Genomic DNA, 23,097 nt, shown 5'->3' on the forward strand with positions numbered 1-23,097 from the left:
ATTAGGACTACTCAAATAGCAAATGCTCAGAAAACTGCATGTTGGGTTATTTTTTAGGAAAATGCGATCCAACAATTTAGGTCAAGCGTTTTAGGAAGTGTGACACACCTACAACTGTAATTCTCAGATAACTTAATACATCTACCAACATTGAAACATTTTTGCTCTAATGGAAACGTTACTCGTGAAAACAACATTTAAAGTAAGAACATCAAGTACACCAAACGAATCCCAGCTAATTGGTAAAGGCGTGGAAAAGAACTGGGACATTGGATTATAAAAAAAAAAAATCCCAATACCGTTTGAGAAGCATTGCTCCAAAAATCTAAAGCCTGCAACTCAACTAACTTTAACACAGATGAACTTGGCTGCCTAATAATTGTATTATGTGATAATTTGGTCTACCATACTTCTCCAGGCCGACAAGCGGCGCTCCACCACAGCGAGACACCGACGAGCAAACCTGGGTAGCGGAAGTGCTCCTGTGTTGTCATCGACGAGTCGCATGTGTGCGAAGTCTACAGTGTTTGGGATGCATAGAGGCGAAGGTTTATCCTGTCCTGACAGATATCCGTGTGCAAGGTTAGTGCTAATAACACGCTCAAGTTGTTGTTGCTTGTAGCCTTACAGGCCACGTGCGACAATGTTCGTACATTCACTGACATCATAAGGAGCAAGTTTTAAGGCGGTGGTCTTTAGCCGTAGTTGACTAACAGACTTACGTTACAAGAGGCGTCAGTGTAACTTTGCAGTCTAGAGAGTTTGGACTTACTTGGATGTATTTATTTTATGCCTTAAATAACAATAATCTGTTGGCAATTCATCTTATTGTAACAGCTGCAGTTCTATACTCGTTCTACCTCGTTTTGCCGCATGCAAATCCAATGAATTGACATAAGAAATTGTTTACATTGCAGTTCCTTGCAAAAATGTTGATTTTTTTTTTCAATTTCTTTCACAAACCGTGTATTGTGCAACATCTTCTTTTGCCACAATTGCAGCTACAAATCTTTCGAGTTATGTTGCTAAACTTTTTTTTTTTTTGCTGCTGCTGCTGCTGCTGCTTTAAATTAGGGTCCCCCAAATATGCCACATATTCTCAATTGATTTTAGGTCTGGGGCTTTGACTGGATCATAATTTGGCTTTGATTAAAACCCTGTGCTTGTAGCTCTGGCTGTATGTTTACAGTCCTTGTCCTCCTGGAAGGTGAACCTCCTCCCCAGTCTCAAGACTTTTGCAGCTCTTCAAGAGTGGTGTATATATGTATTTAGCACTGCACATGGCACTCTGAATATTGGACTGAAAGTTCAATTTTTGTCTCTTCTCACTAAAGCACCTTCTTCTGTGTGTATTTATTCTTGCCTTTATGCAGATGACGGCCCAGGAGATCCGTCTGTGTGGCCTCCTGCTGCAGGAGCATTTCGGAGAGATGGTGGAGAAAGTGGGAACTCACCTGCTCCGAAGTGGAGCACAGAACTTGAGGACCATCGTCCAAGAAACCAACCTCTCGGTGGATTTGGTGCGGCTATCCAACATTTTCTGCCTATAATTATGATTATCATTTAAATTTTGCCACCAACGACTTGTGGTGATGTATTCAAGCTGTTTATTTTTTTTCTCAACTTATTAGCTACTATTATTACTTTTTAGTTTGTAAATTATGGCGGATAATATTCGACTTGAACAAAATAAACTCAAAACACTTAGATGTTACTGCGTTATTACATCATTATCAATGTTGTCTCTCAAAGTGTAGAAGAAACTCAGGGATGATGGGTGAGTTTTAATGTTTCTTTTTCATTAAAGGTAAAGAAGTGTCTGTGCGTGCTTGTGCAACATGGGGCTTGTTGTTTCACCTCTGGCCGTAAAGGACCGGGCAGCCCCACAGAGTACCAGGCCTGCTGCGATCGGATCCTGAGAGTTCTGCGCTACCCGCGTTACATCTACACGGCCAAAACGCTGTACGGCGACACGGGCGAGCTGATCATTGAGGAGCTGCTGCAGCGTGGCCACATGACGATGAGCAGCACGGTGAAGACAGTCGCAGACCGACTCACGCAGAACATGGAGGGTCGGTTTTTGTGTCCACCAGAATTCTTTAGCTGCAGTATTCTTGGTTCAAAAGCTTTTTGAATTTAATGTTAGGGCTATCGCAGTAGCACCTTTTACTTGATGACGAATTGTCCCTGAAATTATTGCGATAAATGTAGATCTTTAGACCATTTAATAATATTCTCAAAGATTAATAAAAGTGTAATTTCTAAAGAACTTACACTTCACACAACTGAAACAATATGGATTTGTAATGTGGATTGTCTATAAACAAATCCGCCCTTAAAAATTATGAATCATTGGTCTCAAACAGGAAAAACAAGCAAAACTGTCAGTGCAAATTAACAGCAAGAATACTCTGCATGAATAATCCAACTAGTAATTATCTGGCATGCTCCTCTTTTCAGTACTATTGTGATAACAATAAAAATGACAATTGGAGCAGTTTATTACTTCTTTTTTTTAAGTAAATGTACAGCTGTGACTGCATGGCCTCACAAACAGAAACACTGCTCTTCAGTGTTTGTGCTCTTCAGAAACATACCCATTTGTAATACTTTTCCTTAGGTCATGAGTCACTTAAAGAAATGCGATTTGTATCACCAAACTCCACACATTAACTGCATTTAATCACATGTTCAAATTCATTGGTATTTATTGATATTCTCTTTGAACAAACAGTTTAGAAAATAGTGAAAATAACAATATGGACATAAAACAGTACTGACAGTTTTAGGGGTTTTTAAGCATTGCAATCTGGAATTTATTGTGAAAACGACATTTCAAATTCTTATCATGATAAAAGTGTATTACAATAAATGATGAACAACAGGACAAATTCCCACTCCTAGTTGAAAGTGTGTGTGTATTTCCATTATAGAAGGCCACAGCATGGATTACAGCGAAGTGTCTTCCTCCTTCTCCAAACTGGTGGAGACCCATTTTCTCCAGCGCTGCCCTCCAGTGGGAGGAGCAGGAACTTCAGGAAGCACCGCTCCTGCTGCGGCTCCTGCAGCCACTGTCAGCGTTGCCCCGCCAACCCCAGAGAGCTTTCCTGAGTGCTACAGTGTACCACATGTTTCGCTCATTGGACGAGGCAAACGGCAGCTTGTCCCCGAGAACGGAGAGGACCAGAGGAATGCAAAAAGGGCTAAGATGGACACAGAGGTCAGTGACTACTTGGTTCTATCAATAAGCTCGAAAAGCACTTGCATACCTGTGTTTTTATAATGCTATGGATGTTTTTTTTTTGTTTGTTTTCTCAGACACACGGTGATGAGGGAATTTACTGGCAGGTGAATTTTGAGCGTTTCCATCAACACTTCAGAGACCAGGCGATCATCAGTGCTGTGGCCAATAAGCTGGATCAGGTCAGGTTTCCACCGAATTGCTCAAAATACAACTAAACTATTAAAGGGTGAACTTAAAATGAATAATTTCAGTAATTTAATTCACTTTTCCAACTCCAAAAGTATTGATACCCATGGAGTTTTTCCCCACACTTAGTCGTATTAAAAACTTTCAGCGGGATTTTATGTGATAGACCAACAATGCATTGTGCGTATTTGTGAACCGGACAGAAAACAATACTTTTGAAGTTTTGATTACTTTTCTTCAACAAGGTCAGAGTTGATGGGAAGATAGATGGAGCTGCATGCTGGGAAAAGATGCAGAGTCCTTGAGGCTGGTGTTGAGGTTTATCTTTAGACAAACACCCAGAGCTAAGAAGGCATGATTTGGATGAAGTCATGTTAATGTGTTAGTGCACCAGTCAAAATCCAGATTTTTCATTCTGTGGATGTGCGAAACTGAGAGAAAAGACTCAGACTTAAACACCATGTATCATTTTTTTTTCTTCCACGTATTTCCACAAATACATGAAAGATTGTGGCTCTACCTGAACAAAAAGTGAAAAAGTGCTAGTTGAGAATAGTACAGTGTTTATAAATTATAACCGACTTACTCTGCATTTAACAGCATAGTTATAGTTTTCTGACAGTTAAAATGCTTACTTTGGATTTTCGTGTGTATTCATTCCTTTAAACACCAATTAATCATTTATTATTAGATTTAGTAAAGAACACATTATTATATTATGAAATTAGATTTCAAAGGGAAAATGCATCATCCATCAAGTTATTTCAAGATTGTTCATATTCTAACGTTTCAGACCAGCAGTGAAATAGTGAGGACCATCCTGAGGATGAGTGAGGTGACCACTTCGGCCACCGCTGCCTGCACTAAGCCGCTCTCTGCCAATGAGATCTTCAGGTCCCTCCCAGCCAGCTACAACATCCCCAGGCACATTTTGGATCAGTATCTGACTCTGCTGGTGGACGACCCGGTACGCACTGTGCCTGCTGGGGCGATTCCACTTCCTATCCACATGAATCTCTTTCACCATCGACTGCTTCTTTATTTCCCAGATGGAGTTTGTTGGGAAGACTGGAGAAAGCGGAGGAGGAATGTTTGTTGTCAGTATCTTTTTGTGCAGTTAGAGCCAAAGCTGAAATACTGAATTATCCAGTCTGGTTTGTGAATCTGATAAATCGGCCGTATTCCTGAACTTGTCTCTCAGATCTGCACAGAGCTCTTGCAAACCTGGCTCGAAACACGGTCGAGTCCATCGTGCAGGAGAGGTGAGTCCGTTCGGGTTTTTACGTGTGACTTTCTTGGGAGCTGACTTATCAACCGGTTCTCATTTTCGTCTGCCGATCAGATTTGGGTCCCGGTCGGCTCGTATCTTCCGCCTGTTGCTGCGGAAGAGACACCTGGAGCAGAAGCAGGTGGAGGACTTTGCCATGATTCCAGCAAAGGAGGCGAAAGACATGCTGTACACGCTGCTGTCCCACAACCTGGTGCAGCTCCAGGTGAACCACAGCAGTTTAACTAATAAGATACTTTTAAAATTACCCTTTTGGGTTGTTTTATTTTGGATTTGTCCTTTGAACACAGTTATAAAAGTTAACAATTGTAATTTGATGTATTATGCAAAAGATGCCAAATCTTTGCTTTACAGAAACTTTACTTTTTGTACCTGTGCTGTGTTATTCCTACAAGAACTACTTTTAAGTTCATTTCACACTGGTTAAAATTGAATTAAATCATGTTTTTGGGTTCAACACCTAAAAAAAAAAAGAAGCTAAATTCACAGTAGAGTGAGGCCATTGTCACATCGTTTATTTCTGAAAATAACACTAAGAAAAGAAATCACTATTTAATATCAACATGCCTAAAAGCTGAAGTGAAGATTTCGTTTAAAAAAATGCCAAAAAATTTAGAAAATTCAGGAAAACTGCATAAAAAACTTATAGGAACCTTTTGTGTCACTTTTACATAAACCTTGAATTAAGCAGATTTAATGATCCAGTATTATCACTTTTCATTCTGGTAAATTAAAAGACCACAATTTTATCTTGTTTGACAAAAATGTTTTCCAGTCTGACAAACTTCCTCTGCTTCAGGAAATCCCCAAAACCCCAGATTTTGCTCCGTCTCGCACTTTTTATCTTTACACTGTCAACCAGCTCCCAACCGCCAGGATGCTGCTGCAGAACTGCTACAAGGTAGGAGCTTAAGATCTGACTGGAAGTATCCTGGCGCATATTTTCCTTTTTTTTGCCTCTTCTGCCTTGTCTAACACATTTCTCCTGCAGACTGTGGCCAACCTCATAGAGCGACGCCTGTTTGAGACCAAAGAAAACAAGTGGGTCCTAGTCTAAAGATTTGGTTTGATGGTTTAAGTTCCCATCTCATCGTGGCCGATTGCTTTCACGTCGGTTTTCAGGCGCCTCTTGGAGAAATCTCAGCGAATCGAAGCCATCCTGGCGTCTCTGCAGGCCAGCGGGGCCGAGCCCGAGCAGCTGAGCGAAGTCGAGGAGATGATCTCTGCTCCCGAGAAGCAGCAGCTGGACGTCTTGAAGCTTCATGTCAACAAGTAAGAAGACAAAACTGAAACTGGGCTTTTTCAGTTTCCTTAACAGTCTCTTTATGTTTCTGTTTTTCTTGTTTTTTTTCTTGTCCTTTTCCAGGTTAGATTCAGCAGAGAACCAAGTAGATGAAACCGTCTTCATCTTAGAATCCTACGTCAGCTCCACGTCTACATCTTGAGTCATAAATTGTTAGAATTTATTCAGAATTTCATTTTTAAAAACGATTTCTTTAGTGTTTCTGTTAACTTTGGCTGAATATGTTGTTTTTCTTGTTTTTATTGTGTGGATCACAACTGAATAAATATCAAAACACCTTTTTTTTTCTCCCCACCTGTTTTTATTCCATTAGAAAACAAACAAAACACACACAACAAAAAAAACAACGAAACAAAACCTGTTCTGACCGTTTAAAATATGAAATTGTGGAAAAAGTCTGCAAGTTAAATAAAATAACTGTAGTTTGATACATTTTGCTTAAAAAAAAAAAAGATAATTTACATAATTGCCCCTACTGACCCTGAAAATCTCGGGCAGTGCATTTCTGTCGGACCCTTTTGACGCTGACTTTGGTCCTGGAGATTCACGTCGAACTCTTCAAGTTGAACTTCATCACGTTGCCCGTTCGAAGGCAGGTTCTGCTCATCTGGTGGTCGTCGTCTTTGTAAACTCTGTCTCAGTCCTCCTGGTTTTCATCCTCTCTGTGTTTCCGCGTGAAGAATCCAAGCTTTGAGAGCAACAGGACAGCTGAGATTAATACCTGGTCGGTAACAAACATGCATTTTCTGAACTTCCAGCAAGAGATTCATTAGGTTACCTTCCACAGTATGAATATAATGAGCGCTAGTAGCAGCAAGCCGCCTATGATGCTGCCGATCAAAATCCAGAGCGAGATGGGAATAGCTCGGCCCTTCAGCACCTCCAGGACAGTCTGGAAAGAGAAAACGGTCAGGAAATCACAGCGTTTTGCGGAAGTGTTCACAGCCAGCTTTTATCTTCTTACAACTGCAAGCCTCATTAGTGTTTTGTTCTACACGCAAACAGGAAGTGGTGCATTATTGTCACATTTTATTTTTCTAATAAAATCAGAAAAATGTGGTTTGTATATCGTCACCTTCCTAAAATAATGACTGAGGTCTTTTTTTTTCAAAAATTCTTTTGTTTTGGCCAAAATCACTTTTGCAAAAATGCCATAGGCGGTTATTTTAGGAAGGTGCTGATACAAGTTCCATCCCCCTTTACCATGGTACTCTTAAATAAATTTTAGTGCAACAAGTTTCCCTTATGTGTCAACCAGCTGTTGCTGCTTTTTTGACACATTTCTATATTTTATATCATAAAACAACGTTTCATTTCTGACAAAGATGACGTGAATAAATGCAAAAAAGTTTGTACAGCTTGCTTTTGCAGCCGCTGGCAAACATTTAAATTTCTGACCGACTTTTTTTTTTTGCAAGGTTTTCAAGCATAAATGGCCTGTTTAATGTTATCACGTCTCACAAATTTAATTTCAGACTTTACCTGGGCACAAATGTAATTTCAGACTTTACCTTTAACATGTTTGAAAGAAAACATGTTAAAGCCGACAAAAGACTTAAGACCAGGAAAAAAAGCTTCACCTTCCTGAAGGACAATGAATTTAAAGATACAACCTGACTAATAAAGGAACAGTTTAGATGAAAGCATGTTCATGCAAGAATGAACAAGTGAAAACTCTGAATTAAAGATAGCTGTTATCTATTAAAATACCTAAAAGTAACTGAGATTGAGTTATTTTTTTGCAAAGACCAACAATCTCTGGGTGCGCAAAGCTGGTAGGAACATACCACAAAAGACCTGCAGCTGTAACTATTTCCTGTCTATGTCACAGTTACCCACTACTTTGTGCTGTACTATCCCATAAAAATACAGTAAAATACTGTGAGTTTTGCAGCTGGAGCACAATGAAACGCTTAAAGCTTCAAATAGCCTGAATACTTATTAAAAGCACGTAAATATCTCCTCCCTTTGCTGGGTGGAAGCATTCTGCAGTCTTACCTCCCCCTGGACTGTTCCTGCTCCCAGAGTGATGAGGTTAGTCTCCTGAGCTGAGAGACTGTAGGCGCTAATTATCCTCACTGACTTATATTTGACCTACAAAGACGCACACAAAGGATGAGCAAACTTTACATCATTTGGAAAGACTCCAGCCTTCCACGTGACGCTCTGTTAACTCACTTTTCTGAAAAAGTCGTCATGAACTCTGCGGCTGATTCGTATCACCGCCTGCTGACCGAGCTGCTGCACCTCACAGACGACCTCCGTGCACCACGACCGGCTGCAGTTCTGGACATAAAAAGATGCCACGTTACAGCCTGTGAAATGACTTCTCGGTGTTTATTCGCGAATCAAAAAGCCTCACCAGTATTTCATCATGCATCATGTTCTCGGGATGAAGGGGACGAACGTCTTTCTGTCTGGGCTTCAGCTGGGTTACGTCACTCAGCACTCCGCACTTTATTCCTGTGGCCTGAGGGGAAGCTTAAAAATGTCACGTCGTTCAAATTTGATGCACGCAACAACAAATCGCGAAGGCCCGCTCACGTTGTACGTGAAGACATCCGTCACAGTCATGAAGGCTGCGTCTTCTGCTGCCACGGAGGGCAAAAGCACACGCAGCTCCAGATTACTCACAGAGTAACAGCCGACGTTCAGCAGCTACAAAAGCAGACAAAAAAGAAAAACAAATTTTACTTCAACTTAACAGCACGGTTCAAATTCACCCTAAATGCTTGTAGTTAAGATCAATGGGTCTCCAGTCTTTCTAAGGGCGAGTTTTAGTTCATTTCCATTTCAGTACCTGATCATTTTGAAACAAATGTCTCTTTAATCTGCCAAATCTGCTAATCTGAGCAGTGAAGTCACAGAGGTGCACAATTATTTTGTTTTCGGTGGTGTTGTTTGAAAGGATTGGTCTGCGCCGCTCTTGGAAAAGTATTCAAGCCCAGTGTTTTCCACTTTTTGTCACCTTACAGTCAAAACATTTGATGTATGTCATCAGGATTTATGTGACAGACCAACACAAAACTGTGGATAATTACAAAATGCAAGAATTATACATGGCTTTCAAAAAAGTCTTTTGCAGAAATCTAAAAAAATAAAAGTGTGCTTTTCACGTCTGCAGGTGAAAGCAATGTTCTCAGCTCAAGCTTCCTATTATTAAATGAGGTTATAAATGTTGCTACAGCTGACTTTAACACTGAAGCTTTGTCACTTTCAGTTCCTCTGCTGAACGTAACAGTTTCTTTACTAACCTTTCAGACAGATGGTTGAAGGAGAAAAAAAAAAGAGAAACTTACCCTGATGTATGTGTAGAACTCTGGACCCATTGCTTCTGATGCTGTCCGTGTGGGATGGACCTCGTAGCGGTTCAGGTTAGACTCACTAAACAAAAAGCAGCCAAACAAAAGAGCTCCACATCAATAATGACGACAAAAAAAGTAAATAAAGCTTGTAAATTAAGTTAATTCTATGCTCAAACCTGCTAATAAACAGATCTGGCTCATATTGCACGAAAGTCTGCAGCTGAACGCTGTTGTCCCCCAGAGTTTCCTCTCTCTCACTGCTGTCACTGTAAGACAGAAAAAGATGGATGTCACTAAAAATGTCGTCCTTTTCCGTTTGTTCTTTGGGATTTGAAACGTTTGCACAAGCTTACCTGGTAGCACTGAGCTTCATTTGTACCCGATTATGCAAAGAGGTACAGCTGAATTCAAACTCCAACATAAAATTCACCTGGAAACAAAGAGCAAACAGTGGCTGCTGGAGTGACGCATCCCACTTGAAGGACAGAGAGGCGTGAAGAGATCAGCTTCCTCAGCAGGAGGTTACCTTCGAATGAGAGCGAAACACTGGGTAGCTGACGTTACACGAGTGGCTGTTTGAGCCAAGAGCGGTACACTCGATCTTGAAGTTGGCATTCTCCTATGTCAAAATTAAAGGGAAAACAACGGCAGTTAAATATCGCGCTCAGACCACGCTGCATGTGTAGGAGCACAGAGGCAGAGTTTACTTTGATGCTGATGCTGGAGAAGTGGAGGTTGCGTGAGTAGTGCAGCTTCAGGCTAGTGTTGTAGGCATTTTCCAGCCTGTTCTCGAGCTGCACCTCCACCGCCAGACGCCTACGAGGGCTGCGAATCACATAAGGCTTCTGCCTGCGTGAGAAAACATGACTCACTCAGATCTAGCAGCCGGAAGACGGTTTTTCTTTGACTGGCTTCGGGAGAGGAAGCTAAAGCAGATCTGTACCTTGTGCCAGAGATGTCCAGGTGCGCCTGCAAGACCAGATCTGTTGTGCAAACGTCGTCTTCGCCGCAGTCTTTGAAAAACGGTATCTGGACAGAAGGGCGAGAAAGGTTATTCGTGAAAGTAAAAATGGAGCGGAGTTAGCTTTGTGCTGCTTACAGATTTCTTGACGCTTGTTGGCCAGCCTTCATCCAACACGGGACCCGTCTCTGTGTCGTTGATCTTAAACCGCAGTGAGAAGCTGATGGGGCGAATATAATCTGCTGTATCCTGTGTAGCAGATAGAGAGGCTTCAGCCACATTTGTTTATCAATTACTTTAAAAACAGCCAATTAGACTGGACAAACCAAATGCAATAGAAGTAAAAAAAAATTACTGAAATAAGCAACATAAACACTATATAAAGAATAAAGTCTAAATAAGACAAACACGAATATACAAAGGAATATATCTAAAATTAAGTGCAGCGAGGATAAAAAGAGAGTGATATGCAGCATTTTGCACAAGCTGAAAACCACAGCTGGTCAACACCAACATCCAACCAAGATACCAGTTGCAATGAAGGAATGAATTTATGTTTCTAAGTGGTGTAGTGACAAATTTGTCTAATAAGCTCATCTTAAAAAAATAAAAGTTTGACTGTCGGCTTTCTGTTTGAGAGAAAGGCAATTGTCTGGTATCTCAAAAGAAAGCTCAGGAACAGAAAATACCAGAAACTCAAGCATCACACCCTGTGGGACGCCATTTATAAATGAAGTACATTAAAACCTGGAATTATTTAGACCAGTGCAAACTTCGACCAGACGGGGCTTATCTGTGCCACACATGTCCCCACGATGCTACAGATGAAAATTTATGATCAACCGTGAGAGCTGTTGAATCTGAGAGAACAAGGACTGCATGACCTCATGAATGTGTAGCCAGGACAATGCTGAACCCCGCAACACCACAAATCCTGTAATATTCAGAGACCTCAAACCAGACTCATCAGCTTTAAGAACACTATTTCATCGGAAAAAAATTCAATTTGGCCCTACGCAGAAGGGAAACGTTGGGAACAATGCAAAACGTCGGAGACCACTTTGTGGTCCAGGCTAGATTTTTTTCATCAGTGGTGTCGACTACGTGGTTGCACAGATACTCACATATACATGGAAAGGCAGCTTGTAGCAGAGAGTTTTTCTTGTTTGCGCTCGCACTGGAAGCTGCATCTGTCTGTGGGAGCTTTCATCGAACAGAGCTCGCGCTGAAAACTTCCTGTCATCCAACATGGCTGACACCCAAAGATCTGAGGAAGAAGCATGAATCTGTGTTTCTGTTTTTAATTATGTAAAGCACTTTGAAATGCCTTGCTGCTGAAATGTGCCATACAAATAAAATTTGATCGATTGATTGATCAAAAAGATGTGAGCTGGAAAATAAACTTTATTTTTTTAGATTAATCTGGTTTGATTTAAAGTTGGTCACATTTGGTTTGTTTATGGACAAAACTATTCCCAGAAAGCATGCAGGCAGCAGAAAAATGTTCAGCTTTGAAATGATTGTTTTTATATTTAAACTTTAATTGCTTTTTTAAAACTTTTTCACATGAGTCACATTTTCCCTGACAGAGCAATTTCACTTTCAAGAACTGGCTCTTTAGCTCTTTTCACTATAATCTCATTTTCTCCGTACATGTGAGCAAATTAATTATTTTATGACCATTTCATGTTGTTGTGCTGCTTCATCTGACAAAAAAAACCCCAGATTTGTTCAGCATATTTTTAAGGTCTTTAAGTAAGATAAACAAATAAATAAATGAAAATAAAAAATAAATACCAAAAGCATTGCTGTGTGATCCAGGTGAGCGTGAAACGGCCGTGAAGCAGGCTGTGGCGTTGAGGCACGCCGACTCTCTGCCGCCCCTCTGACACGTCTTCTGAATGACGTTAATGGAGTGCGGCTGGAAGGAAAAACTCACATTGATCTGGACGATGCTTCTGGAACTGCAAGAGCAGGAATGAGAAACAATTATCTTATAAAAAGGCCCCAGCTGCTTGTAAAGTGTCTTTCTGTGTCACATTACAGGTACACCATGCAGTAAAATCTGCTGTGGCTGCGATTACGCCTGCTTACCTGAGCAGCACGGCTCTGCCCTGAGCTCCCACTGCCAAATCTATCAGCTCGTCACCGTCCAAGTCCAACCGTGCACTGACACTGCGGCCAAAATACTGCAGAGACGGGGAGATGGACGACCCTAATATATGCTGGGAGGAGGAAAGAAGCAGATATTAGTGACTTAATTCTGAGACACACTGGCGAAGTTGTAAAAAAAAGAAGAAAAAAAAACTTGTTTTCATAAAACAGAAATTCTGACCTTTTTTATATACAGATATTTTTTAATGGTTGTTAAGCAACTTAAATCTGTACTGTTAATCAGATATGAGACAACATTCTTTATTTCAGGTGATTTTTGTGTCCACAAATGCCACAAAAACGAAGGAAAGATCTTGTTTTATTTTATCACTAGCAGGCAGTCAAAAGGATATTATTTGTTCCTGTATCTGTGGTGGAATCTATGAAAAATACCAACGATAACACGGTTTAACACACAAAGTAGTTTCTTAGTATCTGCAAGTTAATTACCAAAGAGCTATTAACTCAATTCAGCTTATATGTGCTGCAGATGTACACATTTCTTCCTCATTCATCCACTCACAAAATATTTTCAAGTGCAAGGACTGAACATGAAGTGAAATAACAGCTAAAGACTTTTATAAATCCTGGGAAACTGCTGATCTGGTTTACTTTTGCAGCGTAGCTAACATAACTACCTGTTTGCAGTCGTGGATGATGTAAATATCATGTCCATGGTAGACATAGATGGCCCCTCTGTGCTCATCCTCCAGCGGAGCTCCAACCACCAGGTCAGTGAAGCCGTCATGGTTCAGATCTGGAGCAGCCGCCAGTGAATAGCCAAACCTGGCATCCTGAGACTTGTTGTCTGATTTCAGAGTCCCATTAGATATAAATTTTCCCTCCTGTAAAAAACAAAGAGACAAGGGAAAGAAGAATGATCACAAAGTTGTTCAAAATAGTTGTTGTTGCATGTTTAAGGAGCCCCTGCTTTGTTACCCCATTGAGAGTGTAGATGTAGACTTTTCCGGCTTCCTTGTTTCCTGAGCCGAGATACATGGGAGCGGCGACCAAAAGGACGTCAGTGATGCCGTCTTTGTCGATATCCAGCCCGCACAGTTCGCTGCCGTAGTAAGATCCAATCTGAACATAAAAGCATGTAAATTCATCTTAATCCCAGTAGATGGAGCCCTTGCCATGTCGTTTGCAGTAAATTGTTGACGTCGGGGGAACGTTCGGCAGCGGAAGTTCACCTGTTCTCCGTTCAAAGCCTGCACGATGTCAACATAGCCGTTTTCATGGAGTTCAAACAAAACCACTTTGCCTTTGTGTTTAAATCGAGGAGCCCCAGCCACGTACAGCCTCCTCCAGTCGCCAATGACCACAGATGACACGGTGTACCCTGCAAACACACACAAATGCAAATCAAACAGGGCAGCGGCTGCCTACAAATGACCTTCAACGGCGAAATAAAACTGAATGTTTTTCACTGAACACCAACAAAAGTGTTGATTTAAACCAATTGTGCCCTAATTTTGTGTTCTTGTTCAGTTTTGCTTTGTTTTTATGCAATAAAAAATGAGGTTTTACACAAAAAAGATATCCTGAGTGTTGTAAAGTGAAGTGCTTCTGCATCAGTACTTAGAACTGACCTTTAACCAGGGTACATGTTGCTACCATTTGTACGGAGGGTTTTAGTCACTTTAAGTGTGATAAAAGCTTTCAATAAATGTTCGGCTTCACCTTTCCCCTCTTAGTAAGCCTCAGACATCCTTATTCTGATTCTCACGAAACACAGCTGTCTAAATAAACAAAGATGACACAACTACAGATTTTTAAAGGCAGGGTGAAGACGGCATCGGCGATACCCCCAACAATTCTAAAACAGGAGCATTGGGATATTTTTGTGTTTATGAGGAGCAAAATTTAGATAATATAAAGGCCAGCTGCTGTTTCATAAAAAGTTAGTGGTGGATTAAATGGTTTTCATTCTCACTGCATCTCTTTGTCAAGTTCTCTTTCATCATTTAATTTAATGTCACTGCTTTCAGCTAAGTTTACTGTCTAGAACGAAGGACTTTTTAAAAAATTTGATTAATTTATAAAGCAGAGCTAAAACAACCCAGTGTATCTAATAAACCAGAGAATAAAGTTTGTCAAAAGACAAATGTTTGAGAAGCGTTAATAGCCCTGGGCAGATCAAACTTGAAATAAGAGACGGCTCCAGAGCGCTGTGGTTATGACTGAAAAGAGTCTGACTTTTTTGATTTCGCAAAAGGATTTGGTTTTGACAATCTTAAAACTCTGGGAAAATGTACAAATGCTCAAAATATCTCTAAAATATAGAGGAAACTATTGTAGCCCAAAACTCAATACAGAATTATAAAAGCAAATTTATAAAAATGGAAACTAGTACTAGGAAGCTAAACCTGGTAATACCATTTAGCTCCAATAAGGAGATTTGCTTGCAAAGAAGATTACTGTACAAAAACGTACAATAACCCAAGCATGCCACTTAAAAAAGTAGTGAAATACTTTCGTACTGTTGTTTCTTTTAATGACCCTTGCTGAAATAAACCAGTCCAAACAGCAGCAAATCTGAATTTTAAAGTGATTAATAAAAATAAAACTCAAGTTCCTGGCAAAAAAAAAAATTGAGAACTAACGATACTATCAAAGTCATACCAGAGCGGGACTGAGATTGCAACAACTTCTTTTTTTCTTATTTTTGTTTAACCTGAAAAAAAAATACTTCCATTCAAGATTGTATGTTTTTAAAACATTTCTCTAGTGAAATGAAGTCCAATTATTGGCTTAAATCCAGAAAATTTTTATTTTATTAGCAAAGCAGAGGAAGGAAATGCTGTATTTTCTGAACAGCGATTTAAGAGGAAGAGAACAAAATGAAAACGATGGGGCCTAAAATGAAATCTTGAGGTACACCACACCCAGGAATGTTTGCTTCTTTGTTGTCCAGGTGACAGTCATGGGGTTGTAATTGCTTTATAATTTTTGTTATGGAGGAAAGGCCTGCTATCTCAGATTGCGCAACAATCACAGGGCATTTAAAACATTCAGCAGGATCAGAAGTATTTATACAGAGAGAGAAGACCCTAAATCAAAGATCTGATTATTTAAAAATAAATAAAAAATAGAGATTTTTTTCACACGATGAAGAACAATGCTACACTCCAAAACATTTTAATCGCCTTTCATATGGAAGCAAATAAACCCAAAAAGGTTCAACAATGCTTGCTTGTGAAATCTTTGTACCTAAATAAGCAGCGTGATTTTTGAGCTCCAATGGAAATTCACTTTCGAAGGCTTCTCTGGGGGGGATAATTACTCCATTTGTCCCTTCCTTCAGCACCCCTCCGTCCCAGTCGTAGGCGCCCACGATCCCAAACAGAATGCCATCCTGGAGAAATTAGTTTGGATTAAATAACAGACAAGTCGGTTCGTATTTACCACATGGTTAAAAATGAAAAGACAAGTAGGACTCACATCCAGTGTGTGCGTTGAGAAACCGATCTGAGACATCTCCATGTGGAACGTGCTTTGGTTGTAGCCCAGGGTACCTAGAGGAGGACAGCATGTCAGCATCTCTTGTTTCTCTCCTTTCTTTGTTTGTACTCTCCTCCCTTCCCTTTCCTCGTTATGTCTCATAGGATCTGATCTTTAACGCCCTCAAATGCCGACGGTGACAGACATTTCCTTTCCTCCTGTCCCTTCCTCTTTGATTTTCCTGAACATTTAAAGGTGGCATCAATTTCAAAAGCTTTCCTCCCACTTTTCTGCAACTACTGTGATATCTGGCACCAGCTGAAGCTTTTTCTGTTTTTGTTTCTAGTTTTTTTTTTTTTTCTCAGTCACTTTGCAAATATTATGACTTATACATATAAACCAGTGGATAAATTCCCATGGTAAAAACTTGACATATGTTGTTATCTATAAAATAAAACTAAGACAGCTGAAGCTGAATCTGGAGTTATTTTTTGTCTTATTTTAGAGCCACTGTACATAGCAACCAGCTACAGGGAGTTAGAAAAGTTGTATTTTCAAAGGTTACAACAATACAATATAACAACTTTATGCAGTTATTGGACAGTTACTGTGTTGAGATGTTAATCACTACTTTATAATCAGTTTGAACATTACTGATGACGTTGTGTCCAGAGGCCATTGTCCTCCATGTTTTAGATGTTTTCCTTCTCCAGCAGAGCATGACTGAAACAATTAAGTCCAGTTCTGGAGGAGCCAACTAATGAGTAACTCACCTGAATTTAATTCAATAAATATGATTCAGGGAAACATGCAGGAAACCGGCCCATGAGGACTGGCTTTGGACATCTGCTGTCAACCAGGATAAAAAAAATCCCTCTGGCCATTAAGGAGGTGTTGCTAGTGTTACGATGTGGTGGAGTATGAAAATTAAAGCCATGTTTATTTGCTGATGATGAGCGTAAAACAAATTGATCAAGCTTAGTGTTATTTCCTGACTTAATCATAACAAAATCCTGTCACGGTCGCTTCTGTCCGGCGTGTCTCCTGCGATACAGCTGACAGGCAGTTGCCCAGGGTGGCATTAGAAAGGCGGGGCACAAGCACAAGATACATTTTTTTAAAACTTATCTCTCAGTTGTGCTCTGAACAATTGTTTTTATTGCTCTTATATAAGCAATTGTAGTCAGAAGGGAAGCGTAGAACAAGAAGGCTGGGCTACATATCCGATGATTTCCTGCACCCCACCCAAGGTGCCCAAGGTGCAGTTAGTGTAGTTCACATGTAGTTCACATGAACTACACTACCTCTTGATTGGTAACACCCTCACCTTCAAGAGTGAAAATCCGATCTCCGAGAGCGTCCACAATGTCATTCAGCGCAGCTTCATCGGTCACGTTGAAAAAGTACTTGTCGTCCGGGTCACTGGCGATGTATTTGATCTCATTAATGAAGGTCTCTGGATCCTGCTGTTTGCGGATGTAATACCCCAGAACCTGAATGGCAGTAAAGAAGATACATAAAGATGAGAATCCATGACAAACAAAATGGTAAATAACACAAAACCAACAACGGGATCGTAAAAAACAGACAAAATTGACTTCTCAAGGCAAATCATTCCTTGCATTTCAACGATTCTCCATGTTGAAGTAAAACAAAAAAACACAATTTGTGGATGTAATTAGGAGTTTTATCAATCCTCAAGTTTTCTCTCATGGAAACACATTAACTGTCAAACACAAAGCTGGAGGAAACTGAAAATAAAATCCCTTTCAAGAACATATAAAAAAATCCATAAGAGAAACCAATCCATGAATATTTCCTTGAAGCTTGGCTGCCAAGCAAAGGAAATCCTCTGTTTTTAAAGGGCAGAGGAGGGCGTAGTAGGGTATACTGTGTCATATAATACTAATAAATATGTACATTAAGATCCTATGGAAGAAAGAAAGAAAAAATCCTCAAGCTTCCATGTGGATTTTGAAAGTTTATAAGTGATATTAAAGAGAAAAATAGAAAAGAGGGAGCAGTATTTCCCAAATATGTATCATTTGGCAAGTATTTAAATAGAAAAGCATCCATGCAATGCGCTCCATAAACTGCTCAAGCAACATATGTCTTTGTAATATCTGCATGACACTGATGTAGAAAACAATCTGCTGCTCCTGCGTTGTACTTTGAAGAAGTCTGACCTCTACCACGAGATACTTTCCTGTGTGCTGTCAAAATGTGCATGCAGTGCAGAAAATACTAAATCATAACATACCTGCTGTTATAGGAAACAGTTAACTGTCATCGCTTGACTTTTTACCATCTGAGTCCAAAGCCCCTTTTTACATCAGCATAAGATGGACACACTATGCTTGGTGTTTATTTTTTGATGCTTTAGCATTGAGACCACCAATCTGCACGACCTCCCTGACCATCTGAATGTGGTTAAGGAGCAACAAATGTGGAAAATGAAACTCTACATAGAGGCAAGTCTGATCCTGCAGCCTGGTCCGACTCCCCAACTAGGTTTTCATTGGTTTTCCAGCACCAAACCATATGGGTTAAGATACTTAATTATATTTTGTGGAATTTCACTTCGTACAGAAAGTTTCTGCATGTCCAACACCAGTTTTGGCCTTGCTGTGGAGAGGCAAGCACCAGTAGTATTTTAGTCAGGACAAAAGTGAAGGGTTTTCTTATTACAAAGCAGCTAACACTCCAGACAGAGCATTTCTGATTACTAAGCTATACTCTGTGCAAATACATGAAGAGGGAATCAGTCACACAAAATACAAAATCTGTTTTATTATTGATTACCGTGAGAAAATAATAGCAAGACTCTAAACCCTGAAGTTGTATCAAATGTTTTGTAGTGATTGCAATACTTTATGCTAAAAGCTAATAGTTACTTGCTCAATTTCCTCCTTGACCTCACTGCCAACAGGTACTACAGAGTTAAATCAACACTGTGCCGAGTGCTTTTGGTCCTTATCAGAATTTGACTCTTTCAGAGTTATTTCACCAAGAGATTGAGTAATTTTAACATTTGAAATAGTTATAGCTACTCAAGCTCTTGAAGAAATTACTCTGTAAGAGTTAAACAGAAATCCATTTTGAAAAGGACTAAGTAGACTTGGCAGATCCAGTGGTGAGTAAACTGTGAAGAAGAAACCCGAAAAATTTTAAACTTTCGTCTGTTGGAGGTATGCCCAAACTCTGAATAAAGTGGTATAATCTTAAATAAAATCTTAAGCCTGTGGAAGAATTTACATTTCCATTTTGTGCTTTTTGATGGTAAGCATATTTTGTTGGAATCTTTCCTGCAAAAAGAAAAAAAAAACCTGAGGCAAGAAACTGAAAATAAATTACCATAGGCAAACTATTAAACCTATAGTCAAATACAAACAAAACTTTTAATAACTGATCAAAAGTATCAATAAACTACAAGCCTTAACTGGCTTTTATGTGATTTTCTGTAAGCTCTTCATTCAGCCATGATGACAACAGTCTTGCTGTCTTTGAAAGTAGCAGGACTGTTGAGCTATTTCCTTCAATCAAATAATGAAACTCCAGGTTCTACAGAAACTGCTCCTTGTTTTGTGATCCAGTTGCAGACGATGCCCTTCGTAAAGCCACCTCTACGTTTTTGTGAAGCAGATTTCACAAACACTCATGTCATGTGTGTCTGAGCAACTTTTTCAAGTGATCAACGGAAGAGATGAGGTCACTCAACACACTGCGCAGGTTACCTTCTTTGAGGTCAAACACCATTTTGAAGTAAATTGGACAATTTACTAAAACATTTTTACTTCTATTTTTATTGTCGCATTTTGAATGCAGCGTTTACTTTTGTTTTAATCTCCTCTGCTCCCCATCGCCTGAGCCTCGGCACAGCAGCTCCTGGACGTCTGGGAAGGTACCTGGTGTACCGGATCCTCATCAGCCGTGAATCAGGCCTAATTTTTTCCTGGTTGACTCAGTTTTCTTCTTTGTCTTCCAGCCAGCACACATGTCGGTCTGGCAAACTGATGAACACGAAACGGCATCGACTCAAATCCCTGCTCGACTCTTTATGATGATCCAGATTCTTTCCAGGATCTTGGGAAAAAATCCAAAGAAATGGCAAAACACTGAACTGGCTGTGCTATAAATAAGCTCTTTAACCTAAAATTGTTTGTTTAATTTGCTTTTCCTTGTCATGCGAGCTCATTTGTTCTTGTGCTTCTCCTGCTTGATGAGGACAGCCACTGGTCCCTGCCCGACCTGCGGACACTTTCGTCGGACCTTTGTGTGCAGAATGGAGGGGTCGGGTGGAGCCGGACAAGGAAGAGTGTTTTTGTTCCCAGCTGGATATTTCAGTGGGCCCAAAGGGTTCATTTGGTAATTAGGCAGTTATTTTGGGAGAGCTGTGGTGATGTTGTGCGGTTGCTTCTGGGTGTTTACAGAGGCTGTGCCACATTTGCACAATATGGGAGGAATGTCAGAGTTGCTCTGCACCCTCCGAAGGAGACTGCATATTAGTTGTTTGCTGTGCTTTTCACAATTACAGAGCTATAAAAGGTAAAAAAAAGTATCTGAAACCACTGAGCGTCAGATAGCACTCACAGCGATGGCGTATCTGGTGATGTTTCTGCTTTCGCATTCCTCCAGAGCGTCTGGCAGCTCGTCCCCGTCGTGCGACTCCCCGTCTGTGACCACAATCATCACCTTGGTGGCGCCCTCCCTGGCTCCGCGCTCAGCGCTGAACGCCTCTGTGCTAAAAAAAAAAAAAAAAGAGAGAGAGAGATAGAAAACAGCGCTGGTAAAGCTGCTGATCATGCCAAACTGAGCTGAATTTGAAACAGACTCAAAGAGGGAGAGAGAAAAAAATGCGGCTGTGAAACGTGCGAAAGGGAGGAAACCCAAAAGGTATCCAGTCACTTGGGTTCTTATAACGTCAAAATAAACTTCCTCCGTGTGATAATATACAGTATCAAGCGTTTCTCTGAGGAGAATATCCAGCTAATAAAACACTGAAACTCTGAATCTGAGTTCCCTCCCTGAATTAAGCGGCACAGGATTCATCTGGAGCCTTTCAGATGTTTCTTAACAACACTTGACACACATACCCCAGCTGCCAGTTAAATTGATCACTGCGTGCAGCTCGCATGTGTCACTACACACAGCGACCGCGTTTGTGAATTCCCTTGTAGCTTAGCCGTACGCCAGAAGGAGAAACCCAAATGACAAATGCACTGATGGTCTCATGCCGCACCCTGTTTGTCTGCAGGAAACCTGTTTTCTCTGGGACCTGGTTCAACGGTTGAATAGGGTTGGTAAGCCTCAGACCAGAACACACAAACATATGCACACACAAGTGCCTAGTCACCCCTGGTGATCTCCGTCATTTCCAAGTCTAACTGTAGCCCTCGCCTAAATATAACGTTGTGGTCAGCCACAAGAAACTTGGAGTTAAAAACAACCATTTCCCCTCAGCAGCCTGCAAATAACAGAGGATGAAAAGAAAGAGGAAAAACAGAAAAGAGAAGTGAAGCAAATACCTACGTAAAAGGTGCACAAAGTGACCGGAAAGCAACCTGATTTATGAGAAGAAAAACTCTAAGAATTAAAAAAAAAAAAAAAAAAAGATCACATATTAATCATGCTTACTAAGCAAATAAGTCAGAGTATAAAGACGCAACTTAATGTGAATGGAAATAAAAGGAAGGAATAAAAAAAAAGCAGATGAAAGCGTGGAGAAAGTAAGTAGAGCTAATTGGGAGCCTTGGCTGGATTTACAAGTCAGTTTATTGAGTCTGAGCAGAGTGGTAATGACACAGCAGAGCGGCACGCTTTTGTTTGTGGGTGACTGAGAGACGGGTGGAGCAACAGAGACGTCAAGCGGTTTATCCACTTGTAAGATGTTATTTCGTCTTTATGAAGCAATCAGCATTGATTTTATGCTCGGCACTAGACAGAATATGTGTAATAAACATGTAATAGAGAAAAAACAAGCTCAGCAATGAGTGAAGCAGAATCTGGATGCAGATATTTGAGATTTGGAAATATTTTTTTGCTGTTATCAACACGTACTTTGCTCTGTTATTTTTTTTTAAATATTTCAGTGTTGGGTTTTAAGGACATGGCACTTATAGCAAACCAGGAATGAAGGGATGTTGGTGTTACACACAACAGCTTCATTTGGAAGCGGCACATGTAAACTAACAAATTTAAGAACAAATAAATTATTACTTTATCTGAATAAAATCCCCCATATAGAGCTATTAATCATAATCAGGAACTTTCAGAAGAGACAACGGACAAGAAAGCAATTAAGGCATTTAATTGCTTTAATTTTTTTAATCTTTCTTGGCTTTTAGGTATTTTTCAGCCAACTATGCAAGTTAAATTCTGCCAGGAAATATGGCAGACATCTGTCAGAAGATCAAATAAAAAATTACATGTTTGACAGTGTATGGTGTTGCCTCTCTAAAAGTCTGTCAGAAGACAAAATGTCGGCTCTGTTAAAGTTTCCTACCAATAATAATAATGGTGGTCAAAATAAGGTTAAAGTTCAATAATTTAGTTACTTTGATTTCATGTTGCGTTTGTCTGAAGTAACATCCACCCCCACCACACACACACGCACACGCATACACACACACACACACACACACTTTTGTTCCAGGGCTTTATGTTAATCGTGTTTGTTATGTTCAGTTGTCCTCTGTATAAACTTATCTTTCTCTCACATCATTCTGGGGGAGTTTTGACCCACTACTTTTTACAATGTCCCTTCAGTTCATTGTTGTCTGTGTGCATTCTCCTCTGAACAGTTCTTTTAATGTTCCACCAGAATATTCAAGTCCAAAAGAAATCTGGATTTTGACTGAAATACAAAAATGTTAGTTTTTCATGCAGCACAGCACAATTTGACTTCAGATTTGATTCAACGGTGCAATACTTTAGAGTTCAGACAAGGTTGTGTTTGGCTTCCTTGCTATAATATCCTCTGTAGATGCAAAACAAGCCCAGATCATCACCCTTCCAACACCGTGCTCTCTAGCTGGTGATGGATGCTGCTATACTGCGTTTGGTTTATGACAAAACATCTCTGAGTCTGTATCTGTTCAAATGAGTTGTGGCACTTTGACACAACTTTAACTTCAACATTCAACAAAAGTCTGAAATGATACATTAAATAGTAGATTTGTTATTATTATTATGTGATATCCCCCAACACTACAT

General features: G+C 40.1%; 2 protein-coding genes across 2 annotated transcripts in view; one reads left to right on the forward strand and one right to left on the reverse strand.

Moving 5' to 3' along the window:
* The first annotated feature begins 439 nt into the window (after positions 1-439).
* Positions 440-6,302, forward strand: polr3c (polymerase (RNA) III (DNA directed) polypeptide C). The gene is made up of 13 exons (XM_008432751.2): positions 440-582; positions 1,374-1,520; positions 1,808-2,072; positions 2,934-3,220; positions 3,319-3,423; positions 4,224-4,397; positions 4,480-4,531; positions 4,632-4,692; positions 4,773-4,923; positions 5,518-5,619; positions 5,710-5,759; positions 5,841-5,990; positions 6,085-6,302. Exons 2-13 carry the CDS (start codon positions 1,374-1,376, stop codon positions 6,161-6,163), a joined length of 1,623 nt encoding a protein of 540 aa, XP_008430973.1. The 5' UTR covers positions 440-582; the 3' UTR covers positions 6,164-6,302.
* Positions 6,303-6,461: 159 nt separating this feature from the next.
* itga10 (integrin, alpha 10) overlaps positions 6,462-23,097 on the reverse strand; it is a 34,004-nt gene continuing 17,368 nt past the window's right edge. The window contains exons 9-31 of the mRNA XM_008432750.2: positions 20,476-20,626; positions 17,213-17,378; positions 15,886-15,959; positions 15,655-15,799; positions 13,635-13,783; positions 13,381-13,524; positions 13,080-13,286; positions 12,382-12,512; positions 12,085-12,251; positions 11,412-11,554; positions 10,426-10,536; positions 10,270-10,355; positions 10,034-10,175; positions 9,853-9,945; positions 9,680-9,756; positions 9,503-9,592; positions 9,321-9,405; positions 8,566-8,679; positions 8,384-8,491; positions 8,200-8,307; positions 8,020-8,115; positions 6,800-6,913; positions 6,462-6,709 (exon numbers count right to left, since the gene is read on the reverse strand). Of these exons, the coding sequence (XP_008430972.1) occupies positions 6,659-6,709; positions 6,800-6,913; positions 8,020-8,115; positions 8,200-8,307; positions 8,384-8,491; positions 8,566-8,679; positions 9,321-9,405; positions 9,503-9,592; positions 9,680-9,756; positions 9,853-9,945; positions 10,034-10,175; positions 10,270-10,355; positions 10,426-10,536; positions 11,412-11,554; positions 12,085-12,251; positions 12,382-12,512; positions 13,080-13,286; positions 13,381-13,524; positions 13,635-13,783; positions 15,655-15,799; positions 15,886-15,959; positions 17,213-17,378; positions 20,476-20,626 (2,752 nt within the window). The 3' untranslated portion in view covers positions 6,462-6,658. The remainder of the gene's footprint in view (positions 6,710-6,799; positions 6,914-8,019; positions 8,116-8,199; positions 8,308-8,383; positions 8,492-8,565; positions 8,680-9,320; positions 9,406-9,502; positions 9,593-9,679; positions 9,757-9,852; positions 9,946-10,033; positions 10,176-10,269; positions 10,356-10,425; positions 10,537-11,411; positions 11,555-12,084; positions 12,252-12,381; positions 12,513-13,079; positions 13,287-13,380; positions 13,525-13,634; positions 13,784-15,654; positions 15,800-15,885; positions 15,960-17,212; positions 17,379-20,475; positions 20,627-23,097) is intronic.

The sequence above is a fragment of the Poecilia reticulata genome, linkage group LG16, assembly GCF_000633615.1.
Source record: "Poecilia reticulata strain Guanapo linkage group LG16, Guppy_female_1.0+MT, whole genome shotgun sequence".
Lineage (NCBI taxonomy): Eukaryota > Metazoa > Chordata > Actinopteri > Cyprinodontiformes > Poeciliidae > Poecilia > Poecilia reticulata.